This window comes from Amborella trichopoda, chromosome 3, assembly GCF_054954075.1.
Source record: "Amborella trichopoda isolate Santa Cruz 75 chromosome 3, AtrichopodaSantaCruz75HAP2 v2.0, whole genome shotgun sequence".
Lineage (NCBI taxonomy): Eukaryota > Viridiplantae > Streptophyta > Magnoliopsida > Amborellales > Amborellaceae > Amborella > Amborella trichopoda.
This window is the reverse complement of record NC_142338.1, coordinates 48,853,778-48,877,052: the sequence shown is the minus strand read 5'-3', so window position 1 is coordinate 48,877,052 and position 23,275 is coordinate 48,853,778. Positions and strand designations below refer to the sequence as shown.

Below are 23,275 nucleotides of genomic sequence, written 5' to 3'. Positions count from 1 at the left end.
ATAATTCTTATTTCATGTATTTTTTGTAGCCTATCCGAATCTTAATTCTGTCTTTCACATTTCAGGGATGATAAATGTTTAATAATACTTATTTTTGCTGCAGGTGCTTCAAGGGGAGAGAAATAAGAAGTCAAATGGGAGATTAAGATGTTCATTAATTTCACCAAGATTTGAAGATGGAAATGAAAAGGAAGTGTTGTCCACTGATACCAAGCATCAGTCTTTTCAGATTGCTCCTACTAAAGATGGTCCTTGGACTACGTTGAGATTGAATTATGCAGCACCAGCAGCTTGCTGGAGGCTGGGTGATGATTTGGTTGCCAGTGAAGTTAGTGTCAAAGATGGTGATAGATATGTCACCATACGCTCTCTAGTTTCAATTGTCAACAACACAGATTATGCAATTGACTTGTGTCTCCATTCAAGAGATTCCAATAGAAACTCTAAGTTGGTGGATGATGACAACCAAGACCAAGAGAAAGAAACCATCAATAACAGCTTCATGGTAGATGAGAACTTTGAAATTGAAAAGTACGATCCCTCTGCTGGTTGGGTTAGGATTTGTAGGCAGGTTCCATCCCCTCATGGATCTATAGAACAGAAAGGAAAGGAATCATGCTCTGACTCGGTGAGGATTTCTACTATGACTCAGACTTGCTTTTTCTGTATTAGTCACTTGTAGATTAGTGATACATAATTTTCGCCTATTTGGCTGAGTCGATGTGGACTCTCTCGAATCACTCGGGATCAAGATTCCAAGCCCGTGTATATATAAAGCTATAGTACTTGGCGAGTACTGAAGCAACTAGCCCAATTACTACAACAAGCGGTGAGGTTTTTGTGGACTTGAAGATTCATCAAAACTCTACTGAGTTCACAAGCAGTGAGGTTTTTGTGGACTCAGAGATTCATCAAAACTCGCCTGAGTTCACACTGGCCTTGATATATTATGGCAGTCAGAAATCTGGACTGGTTTTCCACATTTTGGAATATATATATATATATATATATATATATATATATATAGGAAAATGATCCTGTGAGCCAGTGGGCTCACAAGAAAAAATGAGCCCAACAATCTGGGCCGATCTGGCTTACAGGAAAAAATGAGCCCAACAATCTGGGCCGATCTGGCGATCACGGATGTCTGGTAGTGTTTGAATTTTAATTTTTTTTCTACAAATCCAGATCACTTAAAATTTTATGTGTGTGTTCTTCTCATCAAGCCGCACCTAATAAAAATATAAAACAAATAATCTGCAAAAAATAAATTGACCAAAATACCCCCGAAACTTTACGGGGGTATTTTGGTCAATCTTTTTCATGTAAATTTTTTTTTTATATATATGTTTAGAAGATTCACCTATTTTTAATGAACACATTCCTAAAATTTCAAGTGATTTGGATTTGTAGAAAAAAATTAAAATTAAAACACTATCGGGCATCCGTGATCATCAGATCGGCTCAGATTGAGATTCAATCTGGGCCGTTGGGCTCATTTTACTTGTGAGCCCACTGGCTCACAGGATCATTTTCCATATATATATATCAACTAGATGGATCAGATTTGTTCAGAAACAATCGAATTTGACAGATATGAGAGATTGAAGATTTCAACTAGCGTTTGTCCAAAAACGCTTGAGATTTATTTGTATTAGTTGGTTGATCTTTGATGTTTGTTCCCTAAGCCGATTGTTGGGGTTTTCATTGGAAACTAGGTTGATCCTCAAAAAAAAAATAAAAAAATAAAAAAAAGAACCTTAAGCTGATTGTTGGGGTTTCATCAGAACATAGGTTTTCTTAAAAAGAAACAGAAAGAGGAGCTTAAATTTGTGAGATTTTAGTATTGGATCTGCTATCCACACCAAATTTTCAAGATCCAGGAACACCTAGATCTGAACTCAAAACCAAATCTGGTTCGAGGGTTTTGATTGGGGTTGTCTGAGGAAGCATTGACAATGATTGAAGGCACCTGTTCATAGCGATCCTATAGATTGGTCGATCAGTCTCAAAACTTGGGTAAATTTAATTTTTTTTTCAATTTAAATTCATAAGATTGAGAGTTTTTTACCCATTGTATTCATGTTTGTAGCATTTTCCATGTTGTTTATACTTTCCTTAAATATTTTTTATATTTATATTTTTCTTTTTTTCCTTTTTTCTTTTTTTCTTTTTTTCTTTTTCATTTTTCCCAAAATTTTGTGATTTTTTCGGGCTTCTTGGTGACTCCGGGCAGGCAAGTTGACTTGTAATCTCTCAAGTTGCTTGGACTGGCCTGGGGCTGAGTTCCGGCCCCAATCTCCTTACTGGTCATTCATAGTGAACCATTGCTATCATTGGAATAGATAATAGTAATTTCTTGCATTCCTTTCCTTTGTTAGTATCTGTTAATTTCTCTGGTAGTATGAAATAAGTTCCATACTAAAATTGGTTAACAATATGAGCTACAGTTTACTCACTTTGAATTTCCATGTCATGTAGATATTGTGAAATTTGTGACATGATGTCATATTTTCACCATGCAAGAATGGAGTCAAAATTTCTGTGAAGTAATGGATATAGGGTTCACTAAAAGCTAAGCTTAGGCTATTCAGGTATGTTTTGGGCATTAAGGGACTACAATACAGCATCCAATATTCAGATCCCACCTCAAATATGCTTGAAAAACTCTGGTTTCAACAAAATTGAAGGCAACTACGTTTAGTCATTGGGGGATTGTACTGATTGGGTACGCTTGAAGACTGGTTGAGCATAATGAAATGTGACCTTTTTGAAAGAGAACTCTATTGGTGTAAAATGGTAAAAGGAACTGGAATGGCATGGTCTGCCATTATTGCTAGGGAATCATGCAAATATAACCGAAGGAGTTTAAGCCATAAAAGACGGTTAAGAAATGCAAGAGATTATGCTATCTCTACCCTATCCGTCGAGTAAACCTCCATGCTGTTGATGTCTAATAATACTGGTGGAAACAATGTGACAGAGCCATTGCATTTTTTAGTTGTCTAAAATTGAGAGGATTATTTTGGTAAACTAGGGACATCAAGAATATTTGGAAATAACAAAGTTTAGGAGATTAAGATGTGCATAACCAATTCAAGAAATTATGTAATGCTGGAACTTTAAGCTAGAAAACTTGAAGTCTTACCTGAAATCCTGGCAGTAGAATAATGATCTGGGAAATCCGGTCATATGATTGGATTCTAAGCACAGTAGAAGGTTGAAGAAGAACCGAAAAAGCAAACAATGATTACATGCATATGGTAAATCGTTGTTCACATATGCTTAGGGTGAAAGTAATTTCATCCATCCATTTGCGAAATGATTTTTACCTGCAATAATACTTACTCGCTGCCGATGTTGTCTTTGTCTTGTAATAAATTAACTTTTAACCATTTCTACTTGATTTTTATATTTATCTTTTCCACTATTGCATTGTGAAGAGTGTCTGGTCTTCTGCCATCCTTGAAAGCTGGTCAATTTAAGGTTTCTTTCTTTGTTACAAGTGTTCTCGCAATAGCTGTCATTAATCTCTTAAAATGTATTATAAAATTGAAAGATTAATCTCTTACACGTTTTATAAAATTGAAAGATTTGATTTCACACTTTGCTTTATCGTTTTCTTTCTTCGTCAAATAGTGAGAGATGGAGCTTCATTACCAGTGAAGGTAATCAAGGGAATATCTTCTTTTAAATGACCCAACATGTCATTCTTTTTTGTTGTAATATATGAGATAATGAGCTTCATTACCAATGAAGATAATGAAGGGAACATCTTCTTTTGAATGACCTAAGCAGAAAAATATTTGCTTTTTGGTTTTTTCTAATTATGCAGAAAGCTAATAGTGTGGTTTATCTTTGACCTTCTTGATCGCCATGTAGGTACTTTTCAATATGGACTTGCCAACTGGCTGGGAGTGGTTAGATGACTGGCACGTTGATAAAACATCTGTAGATGATGCTGATGGGTGGGTATATGTTGTGGATCTTGATCAACTAAAATGTTCCCTCTCATTTAATTCTGAAAATTCATCAAACTCTGTGAGGCAAAGACGGTGGATTAGGAATAGGAAGCGCATCTCCAGGGATATGACACAACCAATAGCAGTTGGCCTTATAAAGCCAGGACAGACAATTCCATTGCCTTTGTCAGGCTTGACTCATCCTGGTTCAACTTATGCCTTGCAATGTAAGCCTGAGAATGATCCAAGTGAATATTCTTGGAGTTGTGTTGTAGGTGGGAATTCTAAAGATTCAGGTCAACAAGAAGAAGTTTCCCAAGTTTGCGTTTCCACACTCTGTGAGTCAGAAGTATTGTTGTTTTGTCCTGCTTTGAGTGAAGGATCTTCGAAGGACCCCCGTGGGTTGTGGTTCTGTTTGAGCATACATTCCTCAGAAATTGGAAAGGATATAAATTCTGATCCCATAAAGGACTGGAATCTTGTGATAAAATCTCCGTTCTCTATGTCTAATTTCCTTCCATTATCAGCAGAATTTTCTGTGATGGAAAAGCAGCCTACTGGTGAGTTTGTGGCTTGCTCTAGAGGGATATTCTTACCAGGAGAAACTATCAAGGTTTATAATGCAGACTTGAGAAATCCTTTGTACTTTTCCCTTCTGCCCCAAGGGGGATGGCTGCCAGTGCATGTATGCCTTCCTTTTCCTTTCCATATATGCTTTGTCGACTGTTTGTGTAGCATCTGTTGCGTTATTTTTTTTTTGTTCTCTGACCGAAACTATTCTTGTACAGGAAGCTATTCTCATTTCGCATCCGAGCAAGAAACCTTCTCAAACACTAACTTTAAGAAACTCGTTTTCTGGAAGGTCTGCTGATCCTTTTATATTCAGCAATGAGTTTTTGTTGAAATTGTTCATTTAAGCATTGACTTTTGGATTACTGTTGATACTGTACATTTAACTTACAATTTTAAAAATGCAGGATAGTCCGTGTCGTTGTTGAACAAATCCAAGATGGCAAACAACCCGTAGAAAGGGTTTTTAGAGTCTATGCACCATATTGGATTGACTTTGCAAGATCTCCACCTTTAAATTACAGGATATTTGATATATCTGGAAGGTCAAAAGCGAGAAGAAGAGGAATCTCTAATCCATTTTCGTCAAATAAGTATGTGGAGAAGGTCGTTGAGTATATTAGTTCAGAAGAAATCTTTGAGGGGTATACCATTGATTCTACATTTAATTTTGGGTTTATGGGCCTTGCGGTGGCTATTAGTTGTCCCAGTGAGGAGTGCTTTGGACCCATTTCTGATCTGTCCCCACTTGCTGGTTCGGTATGTTTATCTTCTTCTTTTAGTAATCGGTATTTTGCCAATGATTTCGTTAATAACTCTGATATTTATACGACACAGGATGGCTTTGTTGATCTTTGGGCCCGCGATAATGATGGAAACAATATCCGACTCTTTGCTTCCACAAAACCGTGCCCTTATCAGTCTGTTCCTACAAAGGTATGGATTGACACTTGTTTATTGTTATCTAATGAGAACTAAAAAAGTTTGTTTGTAATTATTTTCATTATTGCTGCAGGTTTTGTGTATACGTCCATATATGACATTCACTAATAGAATTGGCCAAGATATGTATATTAAGTTAGGCACCATGGACTTCCCAAAGGTGCTTCGTGCATCTGACTTGAGGGTTTCGTTTATGACTCGTGCAATGGAAGAATCGGAAAAACTCCAGGTAACTTGATTTCATCGCAAGGAAGTAAAGCGTCACAAAAAATATAATATGTGTGACTTTCAGTTTTATCAAAAACTCTATGATACGTGTGTGATTATGCAGGCACCGACATGTGCATGTGAAATAAATAGGTGTCATCATATTGCATGTCATGTGCATGTTTGTCATCACATAACACATGTTTATGCATAAGTATTAATAAAAAAGAGAAAAAAAGAAAAGGAAAGAAAAGAGAGAAACTAGTCAACACTTTTTTGTCAGGTCCATTTTGATAGACCCAAACATACATTTGTGTTAGTTATGTCTTCTTTTTTTTTTTTTATAATTGGCATCATGTTTTTGAAATCATATTCATTGCTTTCAGTGAGTGACTGGGTTTACTTTGGATTTGGCGTATGAAAACCATGTTGGGCTCCAAAGGCATGCCACAACCCAAGTAGAAAATAGAAATGGAAAGCCCTATCATGTAGATTTGGACCCAGAGGTTTGTTGGCACAAATCTATGGGGCATTATCATTCACCCAGCAAAGTTATTGATAAATTCTAGTTTTGTAGAGACTGAACATTCTACATGATCAAGTTGATTTGAACAAACCTCAACTCAAGTGAATGACTTTAATTTTATGCTGAACATGTTAAGTGAATGATGGAGATGATCATGTTGATCTTTTGCATGTGGAAACAGACAGTCTTGTTGACATTTATTGTCAATAATCTGTTCTTCCCTTTTATCCTTTACTGCACTTGAGGAAGTAATACCATGCCATACATCTTATCACATCCACTTATTGACTTCCAGCAAATTTCTGTAAATCATGAATTTCATGAAAATCGGATATGTGGATTTAAGTGTACTACGGAATTTACAGAATGAGACAAATTCCAGTTTGAAGTATATGGCTTATAGTTATCCAAAATAAATATGCAATAATATTTTTATTTCCAAAATAGAATCTCTTGAATTCTATAACCATAAGAGAAAACAAGAAAACTTAAAAAACTCTTATATACAGATATATTGCAGATATTTATCTTGACATTTAGGACATTGTAGTCCAGATAGTAAATGTGCTTTGGGCCTAGGCCACTTTGATCTCATTAAGCATCAATGCTTATGATGCTTATAAGTCGTGATCCATTAGTGACCCTTCTACAAATGGACTCTGTTTCTAATTTCTAGATGCTGGGTCCTCACGGCCATCAGAATACCTTGCATTCTGTTATGTTCTTTCCATTTGATTAGTGCTAAGAGAATTGTTATGGAGGATCCTTGAGCTCTAAGCATATTCTGTTAAATTTTATGCTTTAAAGGTCCTTTTACTACGATAGTCAGCAACTTTGCATTGCCCTGGTCAATTATATAGAAATTGCAATATGATTAGTATTTACTTGTCTCCTTATATCTATCGTGTGTATTGCATTTGGGGTACATTTCTTTTGTTTGAAATCTCCTTCTTGGAAAGAGATTTCAACAGGATTAGCGACTTTTCCATGGTTCTGGAGTGAAAAAGCCTCTCCACCCAATTTTGGAGAAATGAGCCCCACAAAATGGCGCTATAGAAATTAGCAGATTTTTGTGGGAAATTTATTTCATACGAGTAGAGGTATGAATAGATTTCCAATTTGCATTCAATCTATTCCTGTCGAATTTATTTCTGGAAATACATACTTAACAAACATGTCCTTGATATCCTATTAAACTGATGTCAGCATTATCTGTCTTGTCAATTTGGTTGCATGCATTCACTGGTTTGGTAGTTCAGATTATCTTGCAAGCTTAGATGATTATGATGGCACCTAAAATATTAAATGTATATGAACAGAGTGAGAGTTTATAATAACCTGTTAATAACAGCTTGTAAGGTCTACTTAATGGTTTTTCCTCATTTTACTTTGTATGTAGAATCTGTGTTGACAATTTTTCTTCTTCTTCTTCTTCTTCTTATTATTATTTTTTTGCAATTATGTTAGTAACAATCACTTCTCCAAAATTAAATACAGTAAAATTATTCTTCTTGTAGATCCGGTTGGAAGATACCGAATGGAGTTTTCCTTTAGTGATTTTAAAGGAGGATACTGCTACTGTTGTACTAAGGAAACATAATGGTAATAGGATTTTTCTGAGAACCGTAATTCGTGGTTATGAGGAAGGATCACGATTCGTCATTGTGTTTCGTCTGGGATTGTCAATAGGTCCCATAAGGTACTGTTGTCATTTTAGATTTTACTCTCCAATTCTACTTCTGTTGTTAAACTGTAGTTTGCAGGCAACTTTTTTTAAATGATCTTGTGAACTTTCAGGATCGAGAACAGAATGAGCAAGGCAATCAACATTCGCCAATGCGGTTTAGGGGACAATGCATGGATCCCTTTGAAACCTTTTTCTACCACAAATTTTACTTGGGAGGATCCTTGCGGCCAGAGGCTTCTTGATGTTACTGTTCAGAATGAAAGTTCTGTTAGTCGGCATCAATTCAGCCTCGATAAAACTGGTGATTATTTATCCACTGATGGGAGTTTCCAAAGTATTCAGCTCCATGTTGTTGAAATGGGTGATATGAAGATTGCGCTTTTCATGGATAATCCAAGAGCATTGGAACTTGGTTCTCAGGAGAAAAAGGAACTCTTGGAATCTGTAGGCCTTTGGGGTTCTCCTATGCTAAACAAGAAGCAGGCAGATGCAGCACCTATAGAACTCATGATTGAGTTAGGAATCCTCGGTGTTTCTATTATAGACGCAAAGCCAAGAGAAAATCTCTACTTGTATTTGGAGAGAGTCTTTGTTTCATATTCAACTGGCTATGATGGCGGAATGACAAGCCGGTATTATTTCTTATCTTCCTCATTTACCTTAACTTTTTTTTTTTCGTTTTGTTTGCAATGAAAATAATGTGATATGAAAGAAGAAATATTTTTTTTTAGCTTCAAATTCAAGATTGATTATGTTATGACTCCATTTTGATGCCCATCCCATTCTATGTACAATAATATGATACCCCTCATGCTTGATCTGTCTTCTGATCTAATAGGAACACCATTTCTTGAATGCGAACTGCCAGTCTTTCATCACTCTATGGTTTAACTGAATAACCATCAAAGAGACAATCACATGGCTACAATTTCATCTTCATCACTTTTGTTTTTCTTTTCCCCAGACTTTCCCGATTCCAAGGCGCAGAAACTTTTTGACTTCTCTAATGATTATATTTGTGCTCTGAAAACCCCAGTGGCCTTGTGATTTGAAAAGTTTCAAGATTTTCTTCATTCAGAAGTTTTGGGTTCAGATCCTATGTTTGCCTAGTTAAAGGAAAAGCTTTTGCATGTTATTAAGCCCTTGGAATATGTCTGCATTAAGGTAGCAAGATTGTTTAGGATGAACTTTTTGTAGTGAGAGTCTTTGTCTTTTCATAATGGAGTTTGTTATTGATGGAGTTATTTTTTTCACAGGGTGCTTATTTAATTCATACTGCTTCACAAGCAACAATAAAGGATTTTCTTCTATGTGGATATTCAGAGATTGACGTGTTTCTTATTTCAGGTTAAAACTCATACTGGGATATTTACAGATTGATAACCAGCTCCCCCTTGCCTTGATGCCTGTGCTGTTGGCCCCTGAGAATACTGTTGATGCACATCATCCAGTCTTCAAAATGACAATTACAATGAGCAATGATAACGTTGATGGCACTCTGGTGTACCCGTATGTGTGCTTCAGGGTAGGCTTTAATATCTTAGTCCAAACAGAATTTACTGTTCATATTGTAACTTTGGGTGATCTCTATACATGCATGGATTAAATAGTTTTTCCTTGAATGGTGAACAAGAAATTAAATGGAGTCTATCTTTATGGTCCAGGTAACTGATAAATACTGGAGTATTAACATCCATGAACCAATAATTTGGGAACTTATGGATTTCTACAAGAATCTCCGAACAGATCGCATTCCTGCAAACACCAGCATCACTGAAGTTGATCCAGAGATTCGAGTAGAGTAAGTATTTCTAATTAAGTACATCATACAAAAGAAAATGTGAAACAGTCAAAAGCTTTGATGATGTATGGAGAATTGGGCTTCAAGGTACATGCTATAGCTCGTACTATAAGAATCTCGTTTTATCAGCATGCACTCACAGGAGCTTTTTGCCATAAGGTCTAATGCAGCAAACCAAATAATTGTTGTTGATGTGTGCTTCTGTAAGGTTTCAAATGTGCTTCTGGGATGCCTTTCTAATTTAGGGACAAAAATAATTGCCAGCAAGCATGCTTTATTATTCCGACAGCAATGGAAGCAAAGCAGTATAGTACTATTCATGCTTTTAAAGTTTTTTTTTTCCTATCTGAGAGATAATAAAGCAGTACACGATTCGGTTTAGAAATTTTAGCTGTCCAAGATTCCAGGGTTTAGAGAGACTCAAATATGATGGGGGGGCTCCAAAATACAAGTTAAATTTGTAGTATAATAGCATTGCTCTATAAAGATTGGAGAGATATCAGCCAGTGATGTCATAAGTACAGCTCTCCCGACTCTAAATGTTCCTGGTATCGGAGGAGGAATGCCAAACCTGATAAGATTGGAGATAATTGGGGAGTATGGCAATAGCGGCCTTGATTTTGTCATCCTGGTCTAAATACACTGGCTAGACGTAACAATAACAAAAATCCTAGTGATACATACAATGAAGTATGATGATGAAATTTATATTTGGACCATGATGTTTGAGTTATAATTCCTTTAACAATATGTATATCCGTCTTAGCCTTCGAACCATCTGGTTGGTGTTGTTAAAACTTAAACCATCTTTTGCTGCTAGAAATCCAGTTTGATAAATATTTATAAGTAAATATCTTCACTTTGAAACCACTTTCCAGCTGCTATATGCAACACTATGATCATTTCTGTCATGAGTTATAGCAATGTTTGCAGCAACTTATTTTTTGTATATTTTTCAGCTTAATAGATGTTTCCGAAATAAGGCTGAAGTTATCCCTGGAGACCGCACCATCTCAGAGACCACATGGTGTCCTTGGCGTGTGGAGCCCCATATTATCTGCTGTTGGCAACGCATTCAAACTTCAGGTCCAAGAAGCTATAGAACATGTTTGATACTATGTGCAAAATAAATGAGTTTAAGCGTACATTACAGACTGGTGTAAAGCTTGAATTCCTATAGTAATATCCATACCTTTGTTTGCTCTGATTTATCACCGTGCGGATCTATTTCAGGTACATTTGCGAAAGGTTGTACACAAAAATCGGTTCATGAGGAAAAGTTCTGTTCTTCCTGCCATTGTTAACCGCATTTGGAGAGATCTTATCCATAATCCTTTCCACTTGATTTTTTCGGTGGATGTACTTGGTATGACAAGTTCAACTTTGGCTACTCTTAGTAAAGGATTTGCGGAGCTCTCAACTGACGGACAATTTCTGCAACTACGCTTAAAGCAGGTGAAAAATCTCAAATCATTCCATGGATTTGTATACATACTTCATACGTATACAAGTTACTGATTTACCACATTAATCTCAGGGGCGGTCAAGGAGAATTACTGGAGTAAGTGACGGGATTATTCAAGGAGCTGAAGCTTTAGCCCAAGGAGTAGCATTTGGTGTGTCTGGAGTTGTAACGAAGCCCGTGGAGAGCGTTAGGCAGCACGGTGTCTTAGGATTAGTCCAGGGCTTTGGAAGGGCATTCCTGGGATTTATAGCTCAACCAGTCAGTGGGGCTCTGGACTTCTTTTCATTGACAGTCGATGGCATTGGTGCAAGTTGTACAAGATGCCTCGAGGCTTTTAATAACAGAGTGACACCCCAGAGGATCCGAAATCCTCGGGCCATCCGGGCAAGAGGTGTACTTGAGGAGTATTGTGAGAGAGCAGCAGTTGGACAGGTAATTCAATTGTTTTTTTGTTTTCGTTTTTTGGGCTTTCAATTTATTAGTTGTTTCGTCTAGAAATAATCTCGCCTGGTAAGATAATAGTACTGAATATCGTTGCTTTTTCTTTTTTTTGTATTTGATAATCATTTGGTGTTACTCAATGTACCATTCAGATTCGGGTTATTAAGTGTGACTATTAGGGATGGCTATCAGGCAAGATAGATATCATCTTCACACTTTTTGTTAGAATCTTTTAGGGATGAAAGAAGTGGTTATGTGGAACTTAAGATATTAAATTTTAAAGTTTTCTTTTTCTTTTATTCAATAAACTTGAATTCCACTTATAAAGGCCACTAAATATTGTCGTAAATAAAAAATAATACTCTAGATACAACCTAGGATCTTTATTTTCATTGCCAAAGCAAATAAAAAAAATCCAGGAGCAATATACCATCTTCCACTATGATTTTTGTACAATATATGTTCTTAAAAAATCACAGAAAAATAAGAAATATGACTGAAAATTGATTAAACCAACCGGGAAGAATCATTAGAAGGTGCTTGGAATTACCCTCACGGGTCTTGATCCACCTCACACTCGATTCCTTGACTGATGACTCACTTTTGGTCCTTTAGGTGTTGCTGAAAATTCTGAGATGAGAAGCTTTTATGGGCAATGTCTCTTACTCTAATAGAGCATGGAAACGTAACTAGGGTTTGTAGGAACCTTTAGGAACAAATTAGGGCTGGGCTTGGAGGCATAGAAACCTCCTATGGCTGGGCGTACCCCTTTTTTTTCTCCAAGTAGCAAATCCCTAACTAGAGTTTCAATGTGCCACCCTTGTCTTGTCAAATTTTAGGTGGCATGACCCTTTTTGGAAAGAGGGAAAGAGAAAAACGCATTTTTAATAAAAGAGAGAAAGAGAGATTTGGTACATGTAGGAGAGAAAAATATGTGTGTTGAGAGAGAGGGGCTCAATGTTGTTTAAATAGAAAGAATTCCTTCTACTATTTAAATTTGAATGCCTTCCTCGGGTATTGTCTATTCAATGACACAACTTGACCTATTGGAACTTAGGAAATATATGGGGTGAGAGAACAAATTTGAGCCATCCATCCCACAAATTAGCCAACACGATTTTGGGAGGGATTATTTGGAACTTTATCCCCTTATAATTTGACCCAAGTCGAACTTATATTTAAGCTAAAATTATAGCCAATCCAAATCTTTCTAATATCTTTCCAAAATATGTAGGAAGTCGAAATAAGCGGAGTTTTGGTGAAACCAAACTCCTAATTAAAAACTCTTTGAATATTTAATAGATTCCTCTAAAATAACAAATGTCACATAAATAAGAGAAAAAGGGTGTACCACCCAATAGAAATTAAGTGATGCCCACAATGCCCCATGTCCCACCCATGGGTGGCACAAATGTGGGGCTGGATCCTGGGCCCCATATGTGCCCTTCCAAATTTTAGAAATTATGAAAATGCCCTTTTGAAGGATTTTACAACAGAAATAAAGTTTTAAAATTATGAGAAGTTTGTAACAAATGATAAAAATATTTCTAATACCAAAAAAAAATATTTTAGAAGTGGACTGGTACCAATGAGTCAAAATTAGCGATAATAAGGGCACTCCACTCGACCTAAGGACTATGATCTATTATTATTTTCTTGTCCAACCAACAAAGACCTATGACCCACAATCTTGATGCAGGGGCTCATGATTAGCTTGTCAAAGTTGGACAATAAACATTTGAACCATGATCATAGAATGTGGATTTCAGTTACCCTTTTTGAGAGCAAGTCCAGCATTAGTCACTATAGTGTAAAAAGGGGGCTTTCTCTATACACATATATACGTGTCCCTCTATAGGACTGCTTCTTAGTAATGTGGCTGTAATGTTTACATGCTGTGCGAAAGTTTGTTGAGGCTTTGGCTCTTGCTCTCACAAGCCTATAACTGCATACCATAGACCACAAAATTCTCCACCTACAAACATCATCCCTAGGCATCTCTCCGACCTCAACAAGAGATGACCCATCGTAAACCCTTCTCGGCAGTGCGACATGCTCAAGGGTGAGGGTTTTGGACATAACCAGGGTCATAAACCGCCCAACTCTTGGCCAGTCAACACACATTGCCACTGAAGTGTGTATTTCACTATAAAATTTCTGTTTTACAAGATCTCTAGGCATTAGAAAGGCCACAAAACTCAAAATGGAGACAAATTATATTATTATATACTGCACTTATCCACATAGTGTGGGCTGACAGAACCCTCTGCACTACATAAAATATAGCATAACACATTATGAAAAGTGAAAATGAATACTAACACTGAAATTCTCCTTTTGAGAATTCAGGAGGATTTCAGGTGAAAAACCTTTATTGGCAAAAGAATGTCTGTTATCAAGGGCAATGGAATTTTTTGGAAGGACAAAAGTCTTGTATGGAAATAATAATAAGGGTTCGAGAAGATGAGCTAACAATGCTATATGGTTGGTTCATTTAGAATTGGATATGATATGTAGGCACTTCAAGAGTTTATATATACATAAATGGAATATTGAGTTTAACACTAGCAAGTGTTATTTATAGGATTTCTTAAGATCGAAATTTATTTCTATCATATTTTATTTAAGGGAAAATATCTCCATACCCCCTATTTTTAGGTTTCATTTCACAATAGACCCGAGGTTTTAAAAGATATCTTGGGGCATAAAAATTGTAGATTTTATTTTTTCTAACCCCTTGAGATAATTTAAACCTATTTTTTAAGCCAAACAAATTTAAAAAGACATGCCTTTTCTAAAAGCCATCATTCCAAACTTTTAGAGAGAGAGAGAGAGAGAGAGAGAGAGAGAGAGAGAAGGGCTTCTTGGAGGTGAGAGGTTACCAGGAAGAGAGATAGGTGTTTGGAGAAACATAGGAGAGAGAGAGTGAGAGAGAAATGCAGGAAGAGAGACAAAAAGAGAAGTTTGGGATATATAAGTGAAGAGAGAGAAAAGATTGGGTTTATAAATCACATGTCTTTCTCACATTTGTTTAGGTTAAAAAATGGGTTTAAAGTGATTAGGGGATTAGAAGATATTTTTTGAGACCTTGGGTTTATCAAGAAATAAAACCTAACAATATAGGATATGGAGATATTTTCCCTTTATTTAAACGCTCAGAAAATTACTGTTGTCCTCACTAATGTCTTACTGCAGATGGTCCTTCACCTTGCTGAAGCTAGCCACCGTTTTGGTTGCACAGAGATCTTCAAAGAACCATCAAAGTATGCATGGTCTGATTTTTATGAGGATCACTTCGTAGTGCCACAGCAAAGAATTCTTCTTGTGACAAACAAACGCATCATGCTGTTACAGGTATGCTGATTTTATATGTATTATTTATCTTCATACTAATGATCATGATTCATATTTATCCATTCTAATCTTCCTCCTTATCAGTGTTCAGAGATGGAAAAGATGGATAAAAAACCTTCTAAGATTTTATGGGATGTACCTTGGGAAGAGCTATTGGCATTGGAGTTGGCAAAAGGAGGTTATCGGAAGCCTTCCCACTTAATTCTTCATCTTAAGAATTTCAAAAGATCAGAACCCTTTGCTCGAGTTGTCAAATGCAATGTTGAAGGTGATGAAGAGGAAGGTGACAGCCAGGCAATGAAGATCTGTGCCCGGGTCGGCGAGATATGGAAAGCATACCAGGCAGACCTAAAGAGCATAAGTTTGAAGGTCAGATCTCTTGGCTTGCTTTTCTCTCTCTCTCTCTCTCTCTCTCTCTCTCTCTCTCTCTCTCTCACACACACACACACACACACACACACACACAGACACACGCACACAGAGATGCACATGCGCACACACGCACTCACATGCACTCATTCACACACACATGCGCGTGCACATATACACACACCCCCTCCCTCCCTACCTCCCTTTGTCTCATGGCATGGCTTGTGTTCCAGGTTATTTTAAATCAGGGACAGGTAAGTGTAGCTCGTAGTGAAGCATATCGTGACGTGTCATCTTATCAGACCCAGGCCTTGGTGAAGCCTAGGGAATTCCACTCTGTGGCTTCTGGGTCTGATGCCACGAGATTTAGAGTGCACACTGTCAACTTTCAGAAGGTGTGGAGCAGTGAGCGTGAGATGAAGGGCCAGTTTACATTGTGTCCACAGCAGGTGCATATCTGTAAAATTTTGTTCTTTTCTGGTTTGGACTAGGCTTTATGTGATGCTTGTATATTAAAGTTGCCAGTGCATGAATACGTCACAAGTTTCTTTATTTGCAGGCCAAGCATGATGATGAAATATGCAGCATTTGGAACCCCATGTGTCCCGATGGGTAATGACTTATACTTGAGGCTAAAACCCAATACTGTTATCACAGAATAGCGTAATTATAATGTAAATGTACAACATATTTTACTAGGAGCCTTTTTAGTTTTTGTAGTTGAATTGAGATTAACAATAATCACGTTTCCTGTGCGATTGGTTAGAAAAAGCATCTCACTGGATGGCATAAACATAGTGTTCCAGGAAAAAACAGACGAGTCTGTATTGTATCTGAAGACTATATTGCATCAATAAATATGTTAGTCAAGCTACAACGTACATTACCTCAGCCTTGGTTAAGCTTTTAGCCGAGGTTCATGGATCAGTCTTGACATGAATTGTGTATGCGAAGCCCCCAGATATATTACAGGTCTGAAAATGAACATATGAAAGGAAGGTGGCAGATTATGAATTTGGGAGTAAACAAGATCTACTCGAGAGAAGGCAGGGAACTTCATTTCTAGGAAAGTTCACGGGGATAAAAACATGCAAAATCAACTTTGAGAAACAATAAATAAAAAGCCATTGTTGGAAATTTTAATTTTTTAATTCTATAGATTTGGCAAAGGATCTGTGGGATTTTCTTTGTTACTTCCATATTTTATCAATCATAAATTTTAGTTTACCTATTTTGAAGAGGTTGCATGTTATTTGTCAAAACTACCCTGGGGAGCTCCTTCCCCTCAATTAACTACCCTGGAGCTCCTTCCCATCATGATTTACTCTTGTCACTACTTGATCCATTTAATCCAAGGGCCCTTTCATGGTAATCCATGTGAGCCATTAAGGTTGAAATGGAAGTATAACTATTTGTGGATTAGGATCTTCTGAAGCATAAGTTTTGCAGGTATGTCTCTGTTGGAGATATAGCCCGTATTGGTTGCCACCTGCCAAATGTTGCAGCCGTGTTCCAAAACGTCGATGGTCGGTTTGCTCTACCCATTGGCTATGATTTGGTGAGTTAATGGCCAATGATTGATTGTAAGGTCAAACTTATTTTGTGTGTGACAAATGATCACTGACAATGGCTTTTTCTTTTTCCTTTGCTTATGTCCTTTTTCATTTTCCAGATATGCAAACCCAGAGTTGTGATGAAATTTATGTTGGTGATCAACATCACTATTATGACTATAATAATGGTTTATGATCATGATTGCAGTCATGATGATCATGATCTTATTGTCATTAACTTATTATGAGATCATAGCATGATTATGAAGATGAGGGTTATGACGTTGTGACTTAAGTCATCATTGTTGCCATGGCATCTCATGAACATGATGGTGATGATGGCAATGACCACACAATGCCGAATATCTCCATTTAAAAACTTAGGAATATTATGAGCCAAAGAGGTTTTCCGCTGTTTGAAAATTCTTTTGATAATATATGATTTAACAAAAAATAAGTTTCTTCAATCTTAAAACTTCTGGAAACATTCCAAGTTCAAGCTGCTGTACTATTCGCAAGATGGCAAATTCTTGATTCTCCTCCTCAGTTTTCTTCCCCCCTGTACTCTCCAGGATTGCTGTTTGTTGTATCCCATGGGGATGCAAACTTCGTTTGATCACAGTTGTCCTCTTTGGAAGCATCTCTCTTGTTGGAATTGTTTCCATTCTATTTATACAATTCAGTTAACATCTTAAAAAAAAAAACTTCTGGGAACTTCTTGTTTTCTTTTAAGATAATTTCTAAATATTTCAAAAATTTATAGCCCCGAAATTTTCTTTGGGCATACCAGGAACTTTTCAAATCTGCCCAACATATTACCTCAAATTCCCAAGAACAAGATTCCTCACTGTGAAAACAACATTATAATGGCGATTTTCATGGCCTTGAACAGGTATGGAGGAATTGTATAGATGATTACGTATCACCAGTTTCCATTTGGTTGCCTAGAGCCCCAGATGGATACGTATCAATTGGGTGTGTGGCTATAGCAGGGTATTTTGAGCCACCACAGGAAGCAGTATATTGTGTCCATGCTGAGATTGTTGAAGAGACAGTGTTTGAAGAAATTAGGATTTGGAGTGCACCAGGATCGTATCCTTGGGCATGTTACTTATATCAGGTCCAAAGTGAGGCACTTCAATTCATAGCCTTACGCCAACCCAAAGAACATTCTGAGTGGAAACCCATGAGAATTTCGAAGCGTTACACCGAAGATTTGACTGAAGTTTGATTGATTATGAAGCAGTTTTTGTGAAATTTGTTCAATGCAAACGAGAATTTCATGTGTTTCCTCCAAATCTGGCAGCGATTTGCATCAGGTTCTTCCATGTTCAGGAATGAAGTTTTGGTGTGTTTTCTCCAAGTGTGGCAAGGGTTAATGTACAAATATGAGGGGGTTAATCTTTTGGTTGGTCACTCCATTGATGAGAAGATGATTTCATATATTCTTTATAGAAATAAGACATTTTTATGCCCATCTTCCAGGTTTTGTGGAAGCTTTCATTCATCTATGATCATACTTTGCTGTTATGAAGTTCCTGTTCAAGGATCATGAAGATAAGTAGCATAATAGTGAATCTTCAATATCAGGGTTACCTTGTAGATCTAGAATGCATAACGAGGGGCTATTTTAGATATTATAGGAAAAGAATGTGTATTGGAATTTATTCATTGTCTGAGATCGTTGTGATAGTTGAATTGAATAAAAATAAGTGAATAAATGGAAGTGATAGGGGCACATACAAGCCGGTCCTATGAAGATTTAGAAAATAATGCTTATGGGCATTAGTAATGGCGAAAAAAGGGACTGAAAACAGAAATATTACAATTATCCATGATTTACCACAATATTTGAGAGAGAGAGAGGTCCCCTGCTTCTCTAGTTGGTCCTCTTCTCAAATTGCTTCTCGTTAATTATGGGAAAAGGAAATGTTCAATACATAGATCAACAATTTGTATCGAAACCAATCTTTTAACTTCATTTTTTTTTTTTATTACAACTTTTTTTTTTGGACAACAACCACGGATCCGATCTTAACTTCCTTAGGTAGCGATTGTTTTGAACGACATCTAGTGGCATTTTGTGAGTCGACCTCCACCATTAAATTGTCAGTCAACTTTATAAAGAGCTCTACGTCTTGTAATAACGGCTGCATTTCTGCCTCTAAATTGGTTGCACGGCTACCCTTATGGTCTCCTCCCACTCCAGCTGGACCGAGGTTATTCATCGAGCTTCCATCAGAGTTAAGATTTAACGTGCCTGAGGGGGAGATACCCATCTCAGCTGTATTTTGTGACAGTCTGCATCCACATTACTAATATTCATATCTAGATAAGCTTCAATCTTTGTTAACTGCAATCTAGTTGAAAAAGGTTTTCAAAATCCTATTTTGATCAATTCATCGTCTAACAGATGTCTTTCAGAAACTGTTCTGCTTCTTTCTATCATCCACATCTCTCACAAAATAGCTGTTCTGAAGACGTCTAAATAATTTTCCAATCTTCGGAAGAAATGGAAAATTTCAGATGAGACGATTTAAAATGTGACATCGTCTCTCAGGCAAATTCCCTAATACAAACGCACGCCCATCTTGTTGAAAGCCCAATTCCAAATCTAATGAGCAAAAAGATCATCTAAGAAAAGATCCCCATCCCATCCTCCGCATTGTACTTACGCATCATACACATACTGATCATTACTCGCCCTCTCTCTCTTATCTAATCTACGATTAATAATTTTTCCAAACTCAATACCCAAAAGAAAGCCGGGACCAGTTCCATAGCTTGTCATTAAACAATAGCATGTACAACAATATAACCGAGATCAAATCATCTTGTCTCAAATTCCCAAGAGACCTCATCCATCGTCAATGTCCGTTGAAAGGTAAGTTTCCTAATGTTTTTATAACAAGAGCCAAACTAGTCGATTACATCTGACACTATCATATCTGCAACAAATATTCCAGTTGGTCTCGAAACCCGACTCGAAACCATCTCCCCCACCCATCTGTTTATAGTTCAGGAACATCTTATCTCCTTTGTCAATCATCCATCTAGAGTTCCTTACGAACAACCCATTGCATTGTCCAGTCCGTTTTCAAATGTACAAGACATATCTTCCCTGCTTCCCATCATCAATCAACAACAAATCTTTTATCTATACCACACTTTGCCATTGAAACTTCCTTCCACAACCTTGACAACTTTCCCACGACCACTTAGTTACCAGAGCTTTATTCATGTGCTTCAATCTTGTAACGCCAAGACCTCTATCGCTTTACTTTATCTTAGCTAACAAGTTGGTATTTATTCTTCCTTGCATCTCGCTCTATTTTCTTTCCCACCTCATGCATGCCAATCTTTCTTTCTGACTATGTGAACAAGATATTTCTACCAAAACTGGTTTTAGTCAAATTTACCTTTAACCCCAATATTGCTTCTCAACATCTCAAAAATCTTCTCAAGACAACAACTGTTTGCCCTATGTATCATAAAAATTAATGTATTGTCTACATATTGCATGTGAGAGATGATAAGTCCTTCCTGCCAACCATAAACCCTTGGCTTCCACCTTTTCTTTTGAAGAATCATAGGAAGGCTTCTTTTTATGAACTTTCTCCATTTTTTTGCCCAAAATCCACAACTCATTATTTCTTGCAAAACATTCCAATCCAGTCCATGATATAATAATTATTAAAAAGAAATATTGTATAGGTGTATCTTTCCCTCATCGCTTTTTTAATAAGCCGACATTCGAGATATTGCTTTTGATAAGTCGACATACTAGACACCTTTGTGCACTTGTAGACTCAAACTTTGGGTGTGTTTGATAAGTGGAAGTTTCTGGAAGTGGGAGATAAATGTCCCACTTCCATGTTTGATATTAATGTGTGGAAGCTGTAAAATGGAAGAGCAGTCTTCTATAATTAGTGGGAGAGTCCCTTTCACTCCCAAAACTCCATGTGCCAAACACACCCTTCATGTTGATGTTGAAGTGTCGTATCTTCAATTTATAAGTCTGATATCAATTTTAAGGGAATTAAATAGAATTGATTAGGGCATGTTTGAAAAACAAGTAAGAGGGGGCTGCCACGGCACCCACTTCCACAAAAAGTGGAAGGTGTGGCTTCCATGCATCGTCTTCCACAAACCAGGCCTTTTTGCGATGGGCATGGAAGGCCACGCTTCCACATGGGCTCACAAATATGGAAGTTTGATTTGGCCGAACTTGGGAGTTTTGCTCCAAAAAAATTCCACCAATCCAGCAGGCCCTTATTGTGAGGCAACCCTTTGAGTTCGTTCCTGACATAAGCCAATTGAGGATGTTCAGATCGGTCCCCGTGTCAAGAGATAAATAGGCACATTATACTACATGCAAACTTTTAGGGAAATTATTGAAATTTTCTATATTGATGATTCAGAAGATACTATATTTCTTTTAAAAAAATCAAGGCTTGTATCTATTTTTTCAAAAAAAAATGTAAGGCTTAAAATGCCTTTAATAGAGTTAATAGGTCCGCCAAGGTTGCTTATGGACCTATTAGGTCTGTAAAGTTTGAGGTAATATATCCTCAGTATGCTTGAGGCTTCAAGAACATAATAAGTTTAGTGTCACGGATCTATTTAGGTCGTGATGGGTCTTTACGGTAGGTTAGTGAAGCGTCAAACACCCACTTGGGTGCTTTTTGGAAATCCAAGAAGCATGCAAGGCCAAGCGCCTGGAAATCCAAGAAGCATGTAAGGCCAAGCGCCTGGAAATCCAAGAAGCATGCAAGGCCAAGCACCCATTTGGGCGCTTCCGAACCCGAAGTGGGTGCTTAGGCTTTTACGGACATATTAGATCAATAAAAACTTAGTAGGTCTGTGATGGTCCCAAACATCCACTTGGGTGCTTAGTGGAAATCCAAAAAGTTATGCTTAGGGCTTCACGTACCTATTAGATATATGAAGCAATACATAGAACTAATAAGTTTGCTGGGGTCATTTTGGGAAATAATGAAGCATGAAATATTGGGCATGCATGTAAATTTGAAGATATATGGTATTCTTTGAACTATCCAAAAGATGGATATTTTTTATAATTTCCTAAATTTTTGTGAGAAATATATGAAAATGCACCTAAAAGATGAATTATTTAATACTTAATTCATAATTTTATTTAATTACACATGATCATTTGGAATAATACAAACTAGGTCAAATGTTAAATACGTTAGGTGTATTTTGAAACTTTTTTTTTTTTTTTTTTGGACTAATATCATGACTTCTATTCAATTACGAAAAGGAAATTAGATCATCATAAACTAAAAAAGCATAAACAAAAATTCCCCCTTAGCAAAAAACTTGGCTACATCATTAGCCTCTCTATAAACATAAGCGAATGACACAATTTCATAAGCAGCCAAATCTATTACTCGAAGTTCCCAAGGCTACATCATTAGCCTCACTATAAACATAAGCGAATGACACAATTTCATAAGCAGCCAAATCTATTACCTGCAATCATAAAGGTCGAAGTTCCCAAGGGACTTTCTGTTTCTTCTTACCCCATCTAATAACGTTGAAGGAATCACCTTCTATCGTGCAACATTTTCCCATATGCCTTCAAATGAAAATATTCAAACCGCATAACAAAGCCCTCAATTCTGTAAAGTTGGCTGTTGCAAAACCAATTGGGCCAGCATAAAAGAAAATAACATTACCAAAATAATCTCGTAAAATACCTCCTATTCCTGTTAATCCCGGGTTTCTCAAGGACCTTCCATCAAAATTAAGCTTGCAGCTACCTGCACACGGAGCAATCCAGATACTTCTTGGTCTCGATCTGCAAGAACCAAGATAAAATAAATTTTACAGATTAGCCATCACATCCACTTTAAATATATCAAATCCTTCTTTATTCACTAAAATCCACCACCAAATAGAGGGCTTGAAACTTTTATTTACAATCTTGAATTACACTGAAAGAGGGTTTTGACCTGGCTTGATAATTATTTGGCTCGATGATTATCTGAGCATTATGGCTATCTAATGAGGTCCAAGACAAGACAACTTTTAAGGTAAAAACTTCGAGCTGAACTTTCGTAGAATAAGCTGTTATCATTGTTTTCCAATTTGGTTGCTTAATGTTTTATGCGGGCTGGAATGTAGGAATCCACCAAACCAAACAGCGCGCGTACATGCGGACCACTGCTTGTGGGCATAAATAAATTTATTCCCCAAAACGCCTTCAAACCAATGTTTAAAAAATCGCCGTGTCGAGCCGGACTAGCCCAGTTCGACTCGGGAATCGTTATAAAACGCGTCGAATCGACACCAAAAACGGGAATCGCCTGTGTCCAGAGAGAACCGGCCGATTCCCAATAGTAGACTCACGATTCTGTCCAAGTCCCAATAGT

General features: G+C 37.0%; 1 protein-coding gene across 3 annotated transcripts in view; it reads left to right on the top strand.

The window, feature by feature from the left end:
• LOC18443778 (pleckstrin homology (PH) domain-containing protein) overlaps positions 1–18,354 on the top strand; it is a 58,734-nt gene extending 40,380 nt beyond the window's left edge. For all 3 annotated transcript variants that reach the window (XM_020673277.2, XM_088861074.1, XM_088861075.1), the window contains 19 exons: positions 104–628; positions 3,883–4,647; positions 4,751–4,824; positions 4,940–5,291; positions 5,370–5,468; positions 5,548–5,703; positions 7,725–7,906; positions 8,005–8,526; positions 9,242–9,419; positions 9,559–9,695; positions 10,655–10,781; positions 10,929–11,150; positions 11,233–11,592; positions 14,797–14,955; positions 15,040–15,324; positions 15,558–15,773; positions 15,884–15,936; positions 16,774–16,882; positions 17,770–18,354. In XM_020673277.2, the coding sequence (XP_020528936.1) occupies positions 104–628; positions 3,883–4,647; positions 4,751–4,824; positions 4,940–5,291; positions 5,370–5,468; positions 5,548–5,703; positions 7,725–7,906; positions 8,005–8,526; positions 9,242–9,419; positions 9,559–9,695; positions 10,655–10,781; positions 10,929–11,150; positions 11,233–11,592; positions 14,797–14,955; positions 15,040–15,324; positions 15,558–15,773; positions 15,884–15,936; positions 16,774–16,882; positions 17,770–18,108 (4,860 nt within the window). In that variant the 3' untranslated portion in view covers positions 18,109–18,354. The remainder of the gene's footprint in view (positions 1–103; positions 629–3,882; positions 4,648–4,750; positions 4,825–4,939; positions 5,292–5,369; positions 5,469–5,547; positions 5,704–7,724; positions 7,907–8,004; positions 8,527–9,241; positions 9,420–9,558; positions 9,696–10,654; positions 10,782–10,928; positions 11,151–11,232; positions 11,593–14,796; positions 14,956–15,039; positions 15,325–15,557; positions 15,774–15,883; positions 15,937–16,773; positions 16,883–17,769) is intronic.
• Positions 18,355–23,275: the final 4,921 nt, after the last annotated feature.